This window comes from Triturus cristatus, chromosome 12 (genome assembly GCF_964204655.1).
Source record: "Triturus cristatus chromosome 12, aTriCri1.1, whole genome shotgun sequence".
Taxonomy (NCBI): domain Eukaryota; kingdom Metazoa; phylum Chordata; class Amphibia; order Caudata; family Salamandridae; genus Triturus; species Triturus cristatus.
The window spans coordinates 211,829,449-211,847,954 of NC_140595.1; the positions used below are offsets into that span (position 1 = coordinate 211,829,449).

Here is an 18,506-nt window from a genome sequence, read left to right on the forward strand (position 1 = left end):
CAAGAATAAGTCTCAGCTACACGTGGAAAACATTTTGTGAATAATACCCATTGCTCTTAAATGTTGGTCTTGGAAGTATACAAAAAAAGCTTTATGCACATAAAGTTGACTGATACCAATCATCAAAATTTGATAGTACTGAAAAAAGCTTTGCAAGTGTCTTAGACGGTTCTCCTTTAAGGGTTTGGGTGTTTAACCCAAGGACAGATTTAGAAAATTTGAGTGAAATTAGTTATTAAATTTTAAATCACAGCTGGCATTATCATTATTCAGTGCATGCCAGAATTTAAGCCCAAGTTATGGGGGATTCGGTGACTGTCCTCATGGAAAGTTTAGAAAATGTGGGCAAATAGCTTATTTTAAAGCATATTGGTCAGCTAACGTGATTTAGGGAGCACTTTACATAGGGCTCTTGGTTACCTCCTCATGACTTGTTGGAAAAAGAAGTGGCAAATGCTGAACTTTTGGTGGTATGCAGTATTGAGACAAGGACCACGCACGGGTGACATACACTTAGGAATGGGTCAACATTGACCATACACTGTCTGAGGAATCTCCTCTATAGTACCTGCCTGTGTTGAGACTTCAGGCTGAGGAAGATTCCAGATTGAGGACCTCAAGCAGGTTTCACTTTTTATCTTGCAGCGACTGAAGCTGCTTTATCAAGAATTTAACTTCATAGGGAGCTAAAAGATCAGTGCATCCATAACTAGAGGATTAAATTAGTATAGTGATACAGCAGGTTTCATTTTTTATCTTGCGGCGACCTAAGCTGCTTTACCGAGAACTGAATTTCAGAGGGAGCCAAAAGACCAATGTGTCCATAATTAGAGGATCACATTAGTATAGTGAAACAGAAGAAGGACCTGATATTTTTCCCGATCGGAAGAAGAGGGAACATTAATTGGAACGAGCTTATAGACTGATGGGCCCTGAAGAAGTCCTTCAATAGGACGAAACGCGTTGGCTACTGAGAAGAACTTTAAAGAAAATAAAGATTCAAGGAACAAATACCTATGTGTGAACTATCTTATTTGTTGAACGGACTCCCTGGTTGCTGTGTGTGGACAAAAATATTTTTTGCAAATGCTGCACTTAAATCACATTGAAGCCCAATACCATTAGTCGAAACTTGACATTGTTTTGAAACCTCTTACTATGGAAACTTTGTTTGCTGTCCATCTAGCAGTGGTTAAGCAGATACACCTATGCATGCACCTTTTCCATGACAGTTTTTACATTGCTCAAGGACATAATTTACTGCCATACTAGTTTCCACTTTGCCCCTTTAACGCAATGTTTGCCATGCTCCCTTCTATAGTGCATCAGTAGAGAATACGTTGTTCCAGTAAGATAGCACAGTAAGCTTAGTGGCCACAGAGGATACTGTAGGACACAAATTTCATTCCTCGCAAGGCTGACTGTGTCTTTCTCAGGTTGATAAAGAGTATTAGAAGATTGGAATGTTGAGCGTTCCAATGAAGACGATGCAGTGCTTCGGGTTTCTAATGGCTGGCAAAAGTCCAGAGAGCAACGTTCCAATGTTTTTTTTCATTTCACAGCTGTTGCTGTGAACAAAGGCCTCTCGGAGCCCGAGGGGATTTAAACCCCCTCGCCTCTGAGATGCACTTGTTTTTACAAATTAGAACATTCTCCCCTCTAGGGGCAGAATGTTCTAATAGCCTTAGAGCCCTCTGTAGTGGGCTCTACCCACCATTAAAGGACTGCTCCCTTGTTAAACGCTGCAGCGGGCCTTTAATGGCTTGTAGAGCCCGCTATGTCAAGCTCTAAGGCTATAGTATATATCTGAGAAGTGCTTACAACTTATTAAATGATCTAAACACAATTAAGGTGCCTATTATTGTCCTCTGCGTTAAAACTACACCAACACAGCCCGCTATAAACTACGTGAGAGTTCTCAATGCTTTCTTACTAATCCGCTGGCATGCGTTCATGTGACTTCTTTTTATTCCTTAAATAACTGATTATTGTATTGTGCTTGCTACTGCAGATCTGCTGTTCTTATCACTGTGAATCACAAGGTATCTTACTATCTTACTATTGCTCAGCTCAATATAGACCGTAGATCTCAGCCACAAGTGACCAACTCACTGAGGAAAGGCCCAATTTGCACCCTCAAGCCCCCAACCGTAGCATTCAGTGCAGTGTTAAAAAATATCTCCTAACTCTCAAAAGCAGCATTAAACGAAAAATACAGTTTTTGAAGTTTGTTTTGTAATTCATGCTCCTCCCAGTTGTACATATGCCAGTTAGTAATAACTGGCAAAGCAATGAACCGCTCAGAAATGATGCTACACGCAGTGTATCCCCTCCTTTGCCGGGCACTCCCTGGCTCGATTCCTCTTCCGCTGTCTGCCCTTGTTTCCACCCTGAACCCAGGCATTACAGTCTGTACTTGAGCCCCCATTTTACCCTCAAGGTTTCTCACTCTGTGACTGACTTCATCTTCTGCTTCCCTTGAACAGAGACCTTCAGAGGGCTCCCTGTCTTCTACTCATGGGATGAGTCTTTCCATCAGTGCTATTGATGTTTTTTTGTCAGTGAAGCTTTTTTTAACCACCCAAAAAGAAGAATTTATTGTTCAGTTAATAAAAACTTACAATGTAACTGATTTTACACATTTTACACATAATATCCCAAAATAACAATTTTGTAAAAAGAGCGTTTTAAAAAGAAAATTGAGGTTATTCCCATATTTAAAATAATTGATGATTATTTTAAAACCACCTAAGAACATACTGGATGGGCAGAATTGTAGTCTGGTTCAAGTAGGAGGTAAAGGGGTAACATGCAAGTAGTCATTGATACTTCGACAGGCACGGCATGCAGCATCATAGATGATCATACTCTTATTAGCCGTGATTTTTTAGGATCAAATGGCCTCTGCGACAGCATGGAATCTCATTAGCGACAAGGCGCTTATCATTGTTACTTCTTAGGATCAAATGGCCTCACGGCTGTGGATAGGTTTGTCGAGGGATTGGAGAGTCGCTGGGCCCAATGGAGGGGCAATTATTATATATATTTTTTTAAATCTAAGCTTCGGACACAATTTTAACTGTGCTTTTTAATACCTGCTTTGCAGTTTAGCTTATGCTTTGCAATTGACGTGGCTCAGCCCTCCTTCCTCTCTTGAAAAAAGGAACCTGAATGACTCAAAGCACCAACTCACAGGTTCATCACACTTCTGGACTGGAAAGAGAAGTACTATGCGAAAATATTATTCGAAGATCTGAAAGCTTGGCCCGAGAGTGACAAATTACTTCCCATCTATCAAAGTGGATTCTGGCAGGTGAGCACAACTTTGGGCAATAGATTTGCATTGAATATTCTTATTTTAGGAGCCGTTGGGTGTGTAGGAACAGCACGTTATGCTTCTTTTCTGGATTACTTGTCTGCATTTACAAAGTAATAGAGTCATCCTTAGTCAGAAACTAACATCTTAGAGGATCTTCTCACCCCTTTCAAGAAGATTTCTTCTCTGATATATGTGTCCCAGTAACAGTAGATGATGGGGAAATGATGATCTGAAACAATTATGACTGATCAGGTTCTGAAGCAGAAACGTGTGCAGGGCCAACTACTCTTTAGTTTATATGTGACTGATATTGGGAGGATTTTGAGACTTTTCCCCTATGCCTGGTGGCCACCACTTTTTCCTCCTTCTAACTCAGCGATTAATTTGCACAGGAGGTTGCAGGCACTTGTACTCTTTTTAAAAGGAGAGACCGAGGCCTGGAGTTAAAAACAGTGCTTAATTTGTGCCGGTGCTTTCCGGTGCTCAGCACCGGCACTTAATTGTCAGCACCGGGGCTTCTGGCTGTCTGCCACATGGTGTCTGCCAATTTAGTTAAGAGCACAACAATTTCTATTTATTATTTAAATTTTAATTTCCAATTATTAGTATTTGCCTCCAAAGCCATTCTTATAGCTTTGCGGGCCTGTAATAGTATGAATTGTCACATTTTTAAGAGTGTGATGATTAGTAGTGTGTTGGTGCTGTCATTGGCGGTGCTGCTAGGGGCAATGGATGGTGCAATCTCTAGTGTCCTCCTGTCGAGTGCCCCGGCACTACGTTATTTACAAATTAAGCACTGGTTAAAAATACACCACGCAATGCACTGCAGCAGATAAAGTTCCAATGCTACATTGTGTGAATGGGAGCGAGCAGAGCAGCGGCATAGTTACTAGGATGTGGTGCCATCTTGCTCTCTCATTGTGCTGGCACACTTTCGGCATCCGTGCGCCAACGTAGGCACACTTGCACCATAACGCAAGGCTTTCTGTCTTGTGCTCAGCATAGTTTTCACGACTGAAGGGGTCCTTTCCTCTATAAAAACTATGCTGAAAGGTAATTTCCTACTTGTATGTGTGCTGCAGAATTCAGCATACTTGCAAGGAGGGAAAACACAAGGCATTGTGCTCCCTTAAGTTACTTTTGGGTACAATCCAATGCAAATCGTGATTTGTGTTGGATTGTAAATACCAACCCAATACTTTGCATCGAGTCTTGCCGATGTTGACAACTTTGCGATGCCAAACATGAAAATATTTCTAACCTTGTGTCTTTTTTTTTTTTTTTACTGATAGTGCACAAGTGTGAATCCAACCGTAGTTCTGCAAAATGGCATTGATAGTATTAAAACAGGTGGTCACTGCCTGGTTTGAAAAGCAGAATGTGCAACTTTTTAGGGTGTGTTGTTAAATTCATTTATGCCGCCCGGGGTGAGTGCAGCTGGCTAATTACCACAGAAATGAATGTAACCTAACATGCGCCACCATGTTGAGTCCAAACCAAGATGGCCGGCCTGTGACTTCATTAACAACGTCTCATTTTCCGTCACTGTGAGGAAAACTTTTGTTGTCTGCACGGCTTTACCTTTATGAGTTGCATTTTACAATGAATCCTGTAACACCTTGTCTTCAATGGTTTTTCGCCCACCTGCAAAATATTTAATTCACATTTTTCAACTTGTGCCAAGACTAGGACACTGTGGGCACATAGCGCTTTTCTGTTGTTTCTTCATAGTTTTAACTTGAAGCAACGTTGAATGGTTTCACCTTGTTCTGTCATATTGTTAAACCGATTGTAATTAATCGCTCCAAGAAACGTCTTTGGCGTATTAATAAATGTTATCCTAAAATATGTGTACATTTAGCACGCCCAGGCTTATATTCCGCTGGGAACCATTTAGGGTTCGGAATTGCACCATTGATGCAATGAGTACTGTTGGGATGGGTGTTAGTAACACCTTATGTGCAGAATACAAAAAGCCAAGAGACAATAGCAGCGTGTGCTCCATGCAACCAAGCTGTTATTGTTAGTATGGCTGCATGGAGGTCACACTATCGGCAGGCCAGCAGTAGCCAGCTTCGCCCCACTGTCTTCAAGCAGGAAAAGAAAGGAAAAAATAAAATGATAATAATAACGTAATGTTATTATCATTTTATTTTTCACCTCCTGCTCCGGCAGCTTGCTTAAGGGGGAAGGCGGGGCTGAAGAGCAGGAGAAGAGGGTACAACCCTCCTAAGTGTGCAATGAATGTTTGGTCGGCCCTCTTGGGCCGCCCAAAACAGTCATGCGCACTTTCACTTTTCTCCATGCAGTTTGTATTACAGCCTGCATCGAGAACTTGCCCACCCTTACAGCCCCTGGCTGAGCGCCGTGTAACGGCGGTCAGGCCAATCACAGCGCTGCATTGCAGTGTTATGATTGGTCAGAGGAGGGATCCTGGCTGTCTGCTTCCTGTTCCCGCAAGACAAGAGCAGGAGCAGAAATGCACAGGGTGGCGGGAAGGTCTGCCTACACCCCCCCGCACGCCTCACCACCCACAAGCTGTGCGGCCCGCCACTGCATGACAGCAGTAGTGATCTACTTACAGCTGGTGCTTGGCCGTCCCCAACCTGTGGTAACACACTTCAGACCTCCGGGGAAGACATCTTCGGGGGCCGCCAGGCAGACGGGGGACACCTGGGCAGTCAGCTTGGCTGGAGAGGCCAGTTTCGCCAGGGCTATGTCATTGTTGATGGTGGGTGGGTGCCAGTCTGGATGGGTGACAACCTGAGGGCGGAAGATGCAATGGTCAGCAGCCTTTCAAAGTGGTCCCAGTAAAGCAAGGCAGTGGCACACTTTTACACAAGATGTGTCAGAAATACCAGTTTGGCTTGAGTGCTCACCCCTGGATGACAATGAATGGAGATTTGTGTTAAAGATGAATACATTACATATGTATATTTGTAAGTGGTATCTTGAACCGAAGTGAATGTATAGCGATGTACTCCTTGTTACTACAGTGCCACATGAGGTTCCATTGTAGAGTTTGAAAATGAAAACAGTGCAGGACAGAAGAAATCCTAAATCTGTCCGGCAGGCGGCACTTTAGAGCCCAGAGTATTTTGGAATGATTCATCAGAATGATTGCAAGTAACCAAGCCTTGGGTGTTTGAGAAGGTGCGGTGAGTGCCTGAAGTGAGGTCTAGGTGTGGCTGTTGCTTGTGACTTTGAGTGCATGTTGCAGTTTCTGTGGGTGGCCGGCTGGCCATGACAACAGACTGTGGAACTGACAATAGCAGCAAAGCTGAGACCTGCGGCTGTGGTGGCAATCTTGTTGTCTTGACTCAGTCCCATCTCTAGGCCCTGAAGCTGCAGAGATGCAGAGATACAAGCCATGGCAGGCTGAGCAGGGGCACCATTGATCGCTGTGGCCTCTCCATCCTTTTGGGAGCCATGGAAAGCAACTGGGATTTGTCCTTGGAAAGGTGCAAGTGTGGCGTGTGGGTCCTGTGGCTGCCCTGTTACGCTCTGCCTCGCTGCTGGTGCCTGCTTACCCACACACCCTTCTTTGAAATACAGACATCTGCCTCTTTTTATTAACCCATCACCTGTATCTTTTGTTCTTGAATAGTTTGATCAGTTTGAATATTGCTAGATGATGTTTATTAGCAAACTCTAAGGTGGTACAAAGCAGTGGTGGGAGAGGTGGGGGGGGGGGGGGGACACTGAGCACTGTGGGTCTGTCTACTTTCGACTGTCAGTTGCTGGGAGGGGATGTCTGGGTCCGGGCAGCAGGTGTCCACTGCCTTTTCCAGTTTGTAGTGACTGTTTGCAACTCAATGAATTCTTGTCCCATTTTGAAGTACAACATTAGGTTAGTCAGTCAGAAAAGCTTTATTTGGCACAAATTTTATGAGCCATACAAGCGTAAAATATTACAATCAATGATTACAGTGTTATTAAAAACATATAGTACGTTACTTTACTAGATTGTGTCTCCGACCAGTATTGATGTTGTCTTTTTATATGCATTTGTTCAATAATAATCTTCTCTTGTCGTCTTTATGCACATATTTAATTTAATTGAGGTTTTAATCAATTCTTAATTCTTTTTGTTTTATTGTTCTTTACGCTTAATTTTCATATAATATCATTGATTATGTAATATTGTTATTATTTATATGTATGTAAATATTTTGTCTTTTATGAAGAATATTCGAAATAAAGACGTTAAAACTGAAAACTGAAAAACATAAGTCTCCTAAAACCAAAATTTACACGGTGCCAAGGCAGTTAAAATAAAACAGAAAGCATAAATAAAATAGAATTATACACAGACGTCATGCATAAATACACCAAATCAAATAATAACCATATGGTTAAAACTGAGTTCTACTGACACTGTTTACACTTAACCATGAAGCCCTAATGGTATCCCTAATGAAACAAAGCAAGGAATTAACATTTTGCACATTAACTCTTATTAAGTTTTCGGGTTACCTGAATTATCTAAGAAAGCTCTAATGCGGAATACTCTGTAAAGAAACGGGGCAATCCTATAGCATACTCTTGCATCCCCTAGTTGAAAGCTGTGTTTGCAGCTGCCTTACCTGTCATAGTGGCCATGATCAGGTCTGCTCTAGATACAGCCAGCCTTCTAATGCTAATAAGCCGGTAACCCTGTGGCAGGCAGGCTGTTAGCAGAGAGACTCTCTGGTCTTGGGTTGGGTCCCTGGAGTCCAGGCAGTAGAGGGACCCAGTCTAGCAGGGTTGGATTGGGATGAAAATTCGGCCCGGGGAACACCCAAAAAAAGTGGCCCACATTTGCGTATTGCCTTTCCGCAAAACACTGCCTCAGTGAAGTTTTATGAAAAGAAAGGAGGTTGGGGGCATGTTTAATTAACTTCACTTAGATACAAAAAAAATGCACGGATTAGTTCACACTGCTGAACCACACATGAATGCAAGTGACACCACTTCTGCTCAGGCCCCCGGCCCCCGCTCAATCAGCATACATTAATGGGTAAGCCCAGCGAGAGAAAGAGAGTAATACCTCCGCCCATCTGCCTCCAAAGGCTACTCAGGAACTCACTGGGCCGCTGGCGGCATCCTAACATCACAGACAGCCCCCAGGCTGCCCAAAAAAGCAGCCCACGGCTAGAACTCAGATACCGGCCCTTCGGCCATTTCCCGAGTGCCTGCGTTACCAATCCGACCCTGAGTCTAGGACTCCTAAGGTTAGGATCCCATACAATATTTAGGTTCTCCTGAGCAAGGTGTGGAACTGTGGTCTTGGGTGGGCTGCAAATGGGTATCACTATCATATCCACTGAGTCGATCTGCCATTATTCGGCAAGATCCATGGAAAGGCTGCAGAAGAAAGTGAGCAGAAAAGGCGATAAGTCAGGAAGGGCTGGCGAGCAGCCCAATCCTCATGCCAGTGGACCAGCAAGCAGACCGGACATTGAAAAGAAAGAGGCAGAAGAGGAAAACCAGAAGGCGTTGACATTGGGAGCAAAGGGTGACAGTTCATTAGGACAGCATCCGTTCGCCTGCATTGAACATGCATACGCAGGTTCCTCCACAATAATGCTGACAAGGAGCAAAGGTAAGTACTGTGGCGGGATTACTGCCGCTCTGAGAGGGACTGTGTCAAGTCAGTAGCGCCGTTACAGAGGCCGTGTTCTCTGAGGATGAAGGAACACGTGTCGTGTGGTGCCCAAGAGCCAGTATTCGATAGAAAATGTAGGATAGTGCATTCCATGGTGTTCTGGCCGCCCTCATTGAGTGGCGTCTAAGATGAAGGTAGGGAGTGGATGAACAGAAAATTAAAAGAAGTCCATGAAACTTTAGAACTGGAAAGAGAAGAGAGAAAGACAAAGAGAAGGGGAGAGCAAATGGCTTAAAAGCTAGAGCGGTCGACCTCGGAGCTGAGGAACCAGGTTCCAGTCTCGGCAGGGACACTCAACATCCTGTGATTCTGGGCAAGTCACTTAATCTCCCCTGTCCATCTGTAACGCAACTGGTGCTCATGTAAAGCGCTCTGATACTCAAATTCGCGCCATATAGAACTCGGTGAAACTCGAAAACCCCTCTCTTCTGATATCTCCAAGCCCCTGAGGAAAGGAGGAATGGATTATACAACTCATTTCTCCATTCCATACTGTAAATTCCAAATCCATGGTCTTCACAGTAGGCAGTGTGTCTTTTAGAGAGATGCAGACAGCAAGAGACCTGTCTGCAGAGCTGCAAGAAACATAAGTTAGAAAGGATCAGGTTATTGTACTTTCCTGGGCATTCCTTCCAACTTTCCGTTTTTTGACGGCAGGACTTTTGCCCAAAATCCTACTATTTCTCAATGTTTACACATAGTCTTCCCAAAATGTCCCCTGCTCCTGGTTCATCCTAAACTCCCATCCTCTGTTCTATCCTCATGTCCTGCCTTCTGGTCTCATCCTGCAAACCATACCCGATGGGTGTAGTTTGAGAATATCATAGCCTAAATATCCTCTTACAAAAATATTGTGTTCTTATTATCATTAGTAAAATACCGCTCTAGGAGAGGTCATAGTAGAAAATATGCGTGCAGTGGAGGGAATTTTTTTAAACAATAATTAGGCTACAATATTTTTCCAGCTGATATTTTTGCTATCAATATTCTAACAGTGTCAGAACTCCTTTCAGAGAGTCACAGGGCCAGCAGGGGCTATCGGGCCCAACTGTAGGGTTTGAGGCCTTTAAGTACTGATGTTCCTGGAACTACCTCTATGGAATCCGAGCAGCCGGGCCAAGTAACTCTTCAGCATTTGACTCTCAGGGTTAACGTGGTCTGAGCAGCCCAAGGCTCTCCTGAGGAGGGGCGGGCAGAGGTGTGAGCACCGGGGAGTGAGCGCAGGCTCACAATTCAAAATACGCGCATCAGCAGCAATAAATCATTGTTCAGCCAAATACTCACATTTATGAAAAAAGAGAATTCCTTTAATTTGTGCCACTGTCAATTCAAAGGTAAAATACAACATTCATAGAGCTCAAGGCTCTATTGTTTCCTTGGTGATTCCCTGTCCAACTTCCTCCTCGCTCTAGCGATAGTGGTTAGTCCCCATTCACTACTGGAAATGTCCAGGGTATGCCCCACTAGTAGCCCGAGTCTCAAGAGTCCACTCTGACTCTGTTCTAAAGTCAAAAGTGTTCCAGCGCGAATATGCTATTGTAGCCAGCAAGTTACCCCAGGGCCGACTGGCCCCAATCCAGTCTTATCCGCACCTGCAGGCTCAGAGGGTCCAGAGTTCCTGAGCACGCCTCCTCTGCAGACGTCGGATCGGTAGAGACTGGTCTAGGTGAATTCACTGCAAGCGGCCCAGACAGACTGTCCTCGCTGATCTCCGATCGCTTTCACAAGCAGTCGCACTCCTGAGGGGACCGGGGGCTCATCCCGGCTCATCATTGCATGTAAGGCTTTTTGGTCTCTCCTTCGGCAGGAGAAAGATGATGAGAGGTTCCTGAAGCTGATCTCTCGTCTGGGTGTAGATGCAAGGGGGGTTCCCTCTGTGGCCTCACTCCTCTGATGATGCTCTGGGACAGTACATACTTCTGGCTAGGTCCAGTGCCCCCCTCTGGCATACGGGGTCAGTTCAGTGCCTCCCTCTGGCATACGGGGTCACCATGTTCCTACTGTACACGGTAACTGACCCGCTCGGCACAGCAGGTGTTCGCATGGCAGCCCCTTCTGGTGTATGGGGTTGCTGATCCTTATCTTCACATAGGCTTCAGCCCGATTGGCACAGCGGTCACAAAGTTCACATGAAGCAGCCCCTCCTGGCATACTGGCTGGAGCCCAATGGCACAGTGCTCACCATAGCTCACTTCACAGTGGCCCTCTCATGGCATATGAGGATCGCTGACTTTGTACTGCACACGGGCAATGATCCGGTTGGTGCAGAGGACGTTTCCTCACACCTTGCAATGGGAATTCACTCAACAGGATGAATCCCTACTGAACCTCACTTCCTCCAGCGCTCTCCTCTTCATCACAGGCCACACTGGTTTTGGAAGGAGACAGGCAATGGTTCTCCAAGCTCCAGGGTATGTGGTCATGGATTCCCTGGGTAACGTGCCCTCACCCAGCAGTGAGACTATAAGCCTTTCCCCTGAGTCCTGGTTACAGGCAGAAGTGTTGGTGTGCTTCCTCTCCTCACACAGCCTGTCTGGTTGCTTGGCAAATGACAATTTTTGGGGTCTCATGCTCCCCTTCTTATAGTCCATTTCCAGACACCAAATGTGATTTAGAGTCTAAGTCTTTGACGTTTATGTTGGGGGTCTTCTTTTGAAGTGAGCACTCCTCTGCTCTATTTTTCCTCTTGAAAGCAGCCTGTCTCTGCAAGAGTGATGCCAAAGCGGATTACCCCGAAACACAGGCCAAGGGAGAGACTAAAGTTGACGCCGTGGATGTCCGCTGCAGGGTAGGTATCAAAAGATTAGCCGTTGCCCCCAGCCATACTCTTTATGATTCTCCTATCAGCGCCATCTCTTTCCTGAGATGTGCCTAGGCCCCTTCTTGAAGCGTGCAGGGGAAGCCTGGCTCTGCCATCTCCTGTGCGTCCCACCCAGCTCACAGGAATGCACCAATACACAAATCTGTCTGGGAGATTTCTCTACCTCCTCTCCATGTTTCACCATGCAGGCCTGGGTCTCCCAAAGTGTAACTTAGGGCCCTCCATGTATTGTACCATCCATAGTCACGCATGCACCCAGTGTATGTCTACAATTTACACACATTACACAGCAATACATCTTTTATGTACTGTACCACTCAGGCACATTCAGCACATGCACTTAACATGCATGTACTGCACCACCTTCAAGTACACACACACCCAGCACATGCATCCACCAATTATGCACACACTGCCCAGTGCAGCATTGTCCCTGTATTGTACCACTCACAGGTACACATGCACCAAGCGCAGATACACCACTCATGTGCTGCACAACATTACATACCAAGCCAATGTAGGCCAAGGTTGAGTAAAGCATGCAGCTGCAGAGTTTCAAAATGAGTGAGCCTGTAGGCATCACTCCAGCGACACTGGTTAAAAATACTTATAAGGTCCCAAAAGCGAGACCTATTGGCTATGCAAAGCGGCCGCGAAAGTGAAAGCAATCGCGGTAAAGCGCTGCGCGCGCGCCCGCGCACGTGCACTGTAGCTCTAGGCTGGCCTGGTAGCACTTTTTGGAGCCCTCTCAATAAGTCTCGCCAGACCAGCGCATGCGCTGGGTCAGGCGAGACCTAAAAAGGACCTGTTCACTCCTGCTGATCACTACACGGCATGCTGCCACCACCGCACTTGTGCTGCTTAACTCCTAGTAAAGGCAATAGCCTTGCATTACCATGCGGAGGACTTTTCCATCCCTGCAAACATACAACTGCCTATTGACCATCCAGCTAATAGAGTTAATGTAACAGCAGCCTAGCTCCCACCTCACTTCCAGACAAAGCATTAACTGGGCCTTCGGAACTGGAAACAATACACAAGCACCTATGAAGCATTTAGAGGGTGGTATCTCAACTCAACTCCCATTTATCTGCTGCTAAGGTTTCACTGACTTCATCCTGTTTGAGAACATGGAACTCATAGTGCCTCTAACCCCTACCCAGTAAGATGGCCTTCAATCGTGGGCTGTTTTACATTTCACCTACCAACTATGCCAAATACAAAATTATAAGTTTATTATTAAATCTCTGTTTGAGCCCTTTTACAATTTTTAGGACTGGCGTGAGCTAAGACCTATTGATTTTACAGATCATATGCCTATTTTTTTTACGTAACCAATTGTCAGCAAATAACATCTATTGCCCAGCCAGTGTCACAGACCTTACCTAAGCCTCATCCATCACCCCATCACGAGGATTCCCATTTGTCACCCATCCTAACCTAGCTCCTACATAGCACCAGTCATGGCAAACAGAGCTGAATGTTCCCGCCAAGTCCACCAAATCTTCTAGTAGTTTGCGCAGGGATCGGAGAAGAACGGACCACTCGTAATGAGGGCCAGAGGATTTTCAATCCCTGATCGCTTGTTTTTATTTCCACCATTAATTTCAAGGAGATTGTGGCTAGAGTTATTTGTACCTACATTGGTTGGCACCAAGACAGGGTGACCGACGTCAGATTTTACCGAGAGTTCCCAACATGGGGACACCCGGAGAGTTATTCAAGGATTGACAAATCGCCTGAGATTATAGTTCACCTCTTGAGCTGTTGTAGTTGGGAGATCACAGATTTAGATGAGTATTAAAGAACCAGAATCCTAGTGTGTAGTTCAGGGTCTTTGAACCATGTTCTAAAGGAACACAGTCCAGTGGACAGGAATGAGATACAAGAGGGAAAATTGGGAATAAAAGAAAGGGCATAGAAAAAAATGGAAATAGGATCAGTGTAGCAAACAATATTAGAATAAATATACTTAATGTTATCTTGAGCTTGTGTTATGTTAGTAGCATTTGTAACATGCCGCATCATGCCTAGAGGAGGATCCTTGCACAGAGAAGTTTCAGTGCTTTGCGTGGGACTATTGTTAGGGCCTTGATTAAAAGAGGCAAGCCCCTCGCACCACCGGAAAGGCACTTTTCCCCATATTAAAAGTAACACATCAGCAGCGCAAGGGGCTTGTTAATAAGCCCTCTTGTTTTTAGTTTTTTTCTTAACCAAGGAAGGCTCACAACCATACGGAGGATCCAAGGAAGGAAGTTCCAATGGTAAGCCAACAGGTAGGAAAAAGAGCGCCCACATTCTCTAGCCCAAATAATTATTCAAGTGTGTGCTATAGCCTGATTAGTGGATCTTAAGGCTCTTGTCGGTCTGAAGAACCAGAATGTGCTTCATAGTTATAAAGAGCCTGACAAATAAAAGGCTCTATGCATTCGGCATAGTAGCTTAAAGACAGCCTATTCACAAACATGCGGACTGTGGATTGAGAATTTCAACTGTTATAGATCTAGGAAGAAGATTGCACACCAGGCGAGCTGCAGCGTTCTTAACAGTTTGAAGTCGAGCAAAAACATAGTCTGCCATTCCTAAATACCGGGCATTACCATAGTCTAACCAGCTTGTGATAAGAGCCTGCATGATAGTTTTTCGGTATTGCATTAGGAGCCGGATAAAGATTTGCAAAGCATTTGCCAATTCCAAAAGCAGGTCCCTCAGACTGATGGAATCTCCTCTTTCTTGGAAAAAGTGTTATCCCAAATAATGCCCAGCTATCTAGCTGTTTTTTCAGGAATAGGGGTAAAGCCAAGACCAATAGGCCACCCTGTGTCTGACCAGATGAAATCTGCCCTGCCAAACAAGATGCCCTTGGTCTCCTTGCCATTTAGTCTGAAGGATTTGCTCCTCATCCATATGGCCACTTTACCAAAGGCAGTCAAAGATCCTTTGTCTCCTTACTTTAACATTGTCCTCAATAGATATTACCAATTGCATGTCATCTGCATAGGATATAATGTTGAGGCCGTACATTCTCACCATAGGTTCCAAACGGGCCATATAAATGTTAAAGAGCGTAAGTCTAAGAGATAACCCCTGTGAGACACCGCAGTCGATGAGAGCGGGATTGGACTTAAATGATGGCACATGGATGGATTGATTTCTCTCCGATAGAAAGAACAGCAACCTTTTTGAAGCCTTAAAGTTAAGGCTGCGCTCATAAAGTGTCTTATTCAAAGTAGAATGGGACATCATATCAAAGGCCATGAGAAGATCAATTAGAAAGAGAGCCGCTGGCCTGCCCTCATCCAGACTTGGCATGATATTGTCCTTGGTGGAAGCAGGACATGACCATGCTATAGTCCACCCTAGAGCCTGACGGGGAGGGGTCTAGCAGGGTAGTTTGCTCTAAATAAAAGGACAGCTGGGAGTTGATTAGCTGCTCAGGAATCTTGGCTGGAGGTGGGAACTGGGAAATAGGCCTGAAGTTGGCAAATCAGATGGATCAGTTGAAGGCGTTTTAAGTAAAGGGAGCATGTTCGCATGATGGCCAGATAATAGTAAATAGGGGAAATTACTCTGTCATGTAAGCCCTGAAACAAGAAGCATTAGAATAGGAAATGTGATGGGCACAAGGGTCCTCTAGAGAATCAGACAGTATAAGTTGCATAACCTTTTCCACTTCCAGAATAGTGATGGAATCAAAATGAGCGAGAAAACGCTTCAGATTGAGAGGCGGTGTACCTGAAGGTGGAGCAATGAGTCCATGTTAGGACGAGGAGCAAAGTTAGAATAGATCTTTTCTATTTTCTAGAAAATCGTTGGACCTTATGGTCCACGGCAAAGGGGACGGAGGAACAGCTTCGGAGCCACTTAGGAGTAGCATAGCTGTTAAAGATGTACGAGTAGATTAAAAGACATACACTTACATGTCCAATATAAAGTTCAAGAAAGTTTGAAGGTCTTCTTTAGTGTCCTATGAGAAAATTTACCTGAAGACCTCATGATTCTTGTTTTAGTTTGGAAGTCAACTAACTCTAAAAAGACTTTCCATGTAGTAGCGTGTCGTCAGTTTGACCTTTCAATTTCAGTTAAATTTACATTGCATGAGCTATATTTGTCCTGCTAACCATGCATCAAATTGTCTTTCAATGAATGATTTCCAATACTTCAACAATATTTTAATACCTGGTACTTGTAGGAGATGTTGCCTTTCCCCAAGGGGAGACCAATTGGTGATAACGGTGAAGCAAATATTATTAATAGTTAGTTTTGTATTGCTATTCAAAATTGTGTTTATGTTGTTGGTAATATTTGGCCATGAGTTTCTAATAATAAGGCAGTGAAGAAATATTTGGATGTAATCAGAAGGTTCAGCACGACAGCTCCAGCATTCCCCACCTCCCATAAGACTAGGGTACTACATTTACAAAGATTTTGCGTTGGGTACACATTACTTTCTTAAAGCAGATCTGATGCAAAATCCAGGTTGGTATTGTCAAAGCAACACCAATGGTGATTTGCTTTGGTTTGTAACCAAAAGTAATATAACACAGCCTTGTGTTATCTTGCATCTAGAGGGCATTCCATGAGTGATGCATGGGCATTCCCGTACATCTACCCATGGATTTTGACACAAATCAGTGTCTACAAAGAATCGTTGACATGGATTTGTGGCAAAATCATGCACCTACCTGAGGCTGTCATAAAATGGAGGTATATTTTAATTTCGCCTGTTTTTTCCTCTATGCATGTGTGATGCACTTTTCAAAACACATACAAATAGGAAATTGCCTTAAAGCATATTTTTTTGTGCAGGCACGAAGACATTCTTTAACAAAAACTATGCTGATCACACCACAGACACCACTGCACTATGCACTAGTGCCTGCCTTGGCGCATGGCTGCTGAAAGTGTACCAGGGCTATGAGAGAACAGAATGGCACCACTTCTTTGTAGATATGGAGCTATTCTGCTCTCTCCAGTTCACACAACACAGCACAGCACAGCAACTTGCTTGCTGGCCTGCGTTGTTTCAACTCTTTGTAAATCTGGGTACACGTTTCTCTATTGAGAGCAGATCATTACACGCTAATGAAATCCCTAATTTGTCCATGACTAGGGGGGCTGAAAGGGAGAGTGAGTCTTTAAAGAAGATAGCGAAAAAGATCTTGACTGTGAACTCCCAAGGGAGATAGAAAAGATGACCTTGAGGTTGAGCAGCACTGAGACCCTTCACAAACAGAAAGTGAGTGTGTCTACACAGTCATAAAAAGAGTGATGGTGAGATGGTGAATTTGAAAAAACTAGGGGAGACTTGAATGCGATAAACAGCTCAAGAAAGACCACAAAGGACACCTTTACTGTTAACCTGGAGATCATGCCAGAGGCACACAGTGACGGAGACTGCAACTACCTCATATCATAAAACCTGATATGTCTCCACCACACCAGGTCATAGCAAGAGACCAGGGCAAAAATAAAATCAGAAAACGGGGTATTAGATACCCACACAGTCGTGCATTCAGGACAGGGTACGACAGCCTCGCCTTCTCTAAAACCACATCCATGTAATCTATCAATACTTAATATCCTTTCGGTTCATTTGACAAACCATTGCCCCCACTAATGAACCCACCCAAGTGCTATTAGTTGAACCTACCCAAACTGAAGCAAATGCATGGAATGATTTCCGTGTGAGCTCAAGACTAATCCCAATAACCAACAATAATCAATAACCACTGGATTAACCACTAACATTGGATTCTGGAGTAGCATGTTACTCATCACTTAGTACTTCAACGCCTCATTAGAGGCAGTAAGTGCTATATGAGTCTGGTTACAACACAACAAAATACGACTAGCCCGTTGTTTTTCAAGAGGATTATTTGCAACGGACTCTTACATTTTTCTCCTTACATGTTCCTGCTGCATCATACCTTCCTCACATTCTGTCTTGCTGGTCAATGAAGATCTGCTTAGTTTAGAATTAGTCTTTTCTACTTACCCCTTATCGGAGCCTTATTCCGAATGGGTTTGTGACTATACTGGAGATATATGAAGACTTTTGATTGGTTGGTGGAGAGTGGAGGGCACCTCTCTACTTCTTTGGGCTCTTGTTGTTTCATGCCTTCAATAGCAGCCTCCTCCAGGTCTTCGGTATACATCCAGGATTTGGACATTGACTTCAAGAACTGTTCTTTAGTACAGACTCTATATTCTGAATATGTTCCTGCAACAGCAGTTCAGGCCTTCTTTATTTTCCTTTATCTCTTTACTTGCACTATTTCCTTTAATCCTAGGTAGAGGGACTCTTAATCAGAGATGAAGGGGTGGTGACTCCTTCTACTTTAAGGATAATCTGCCAACAGCAGTTCATTCATGCTAAACTGGAAAAAGCGTGATGTGGAGTTTTCTTCTCTTTATGCACTTTCTTCATAGCTTGTCCCCTTAGGATTAGAATGACTTATTTATACTTCCTCCATGGATTCTTCCATTTTTTCTGTTGCTTCTGCTCAGACTCTAAATATTGTTTAGCTTCCCTGGATTTTCTATATCTCATTGGTTCTTAGACTCTCCTATATTCTTTTCTCGTTTTACTTCTTTCAGGGGCCTAGACAACATATTATGAGGGGTGAATACATATTTAATTTTTCCTGCCTCTTCTATAGTAATTCGAATTTCTTTCTTCATGTTAACAGTGCCCCCTAAGGACACAGGGGAAAGTT

At 44.1% G+C, this 18,506-nt stretch overlaps 1 protein-coding gene across 1 annotated transcript in view; it reads right to left on the bottom strand.

The window, feature by feature from the left end:
• LOC146773092 (chymotrypsin B-like) overlaps positions 1-18,506 on the bottom strand; it is a 75,173-nt gene that overhangs the window by 14,775 nt on the left and 41,892 nt on the right. The window contains exon 5 of the mRNA XM_085637586.1: positions 5,902-6,082. Within this exon, the coding sequence (XP_085493712.1) occupies positions 5,902-6,082 (181 nt within the window). The remainder of the gene's footprint in view (positions 1-5,901; positions 6,083-18,506) is intronic.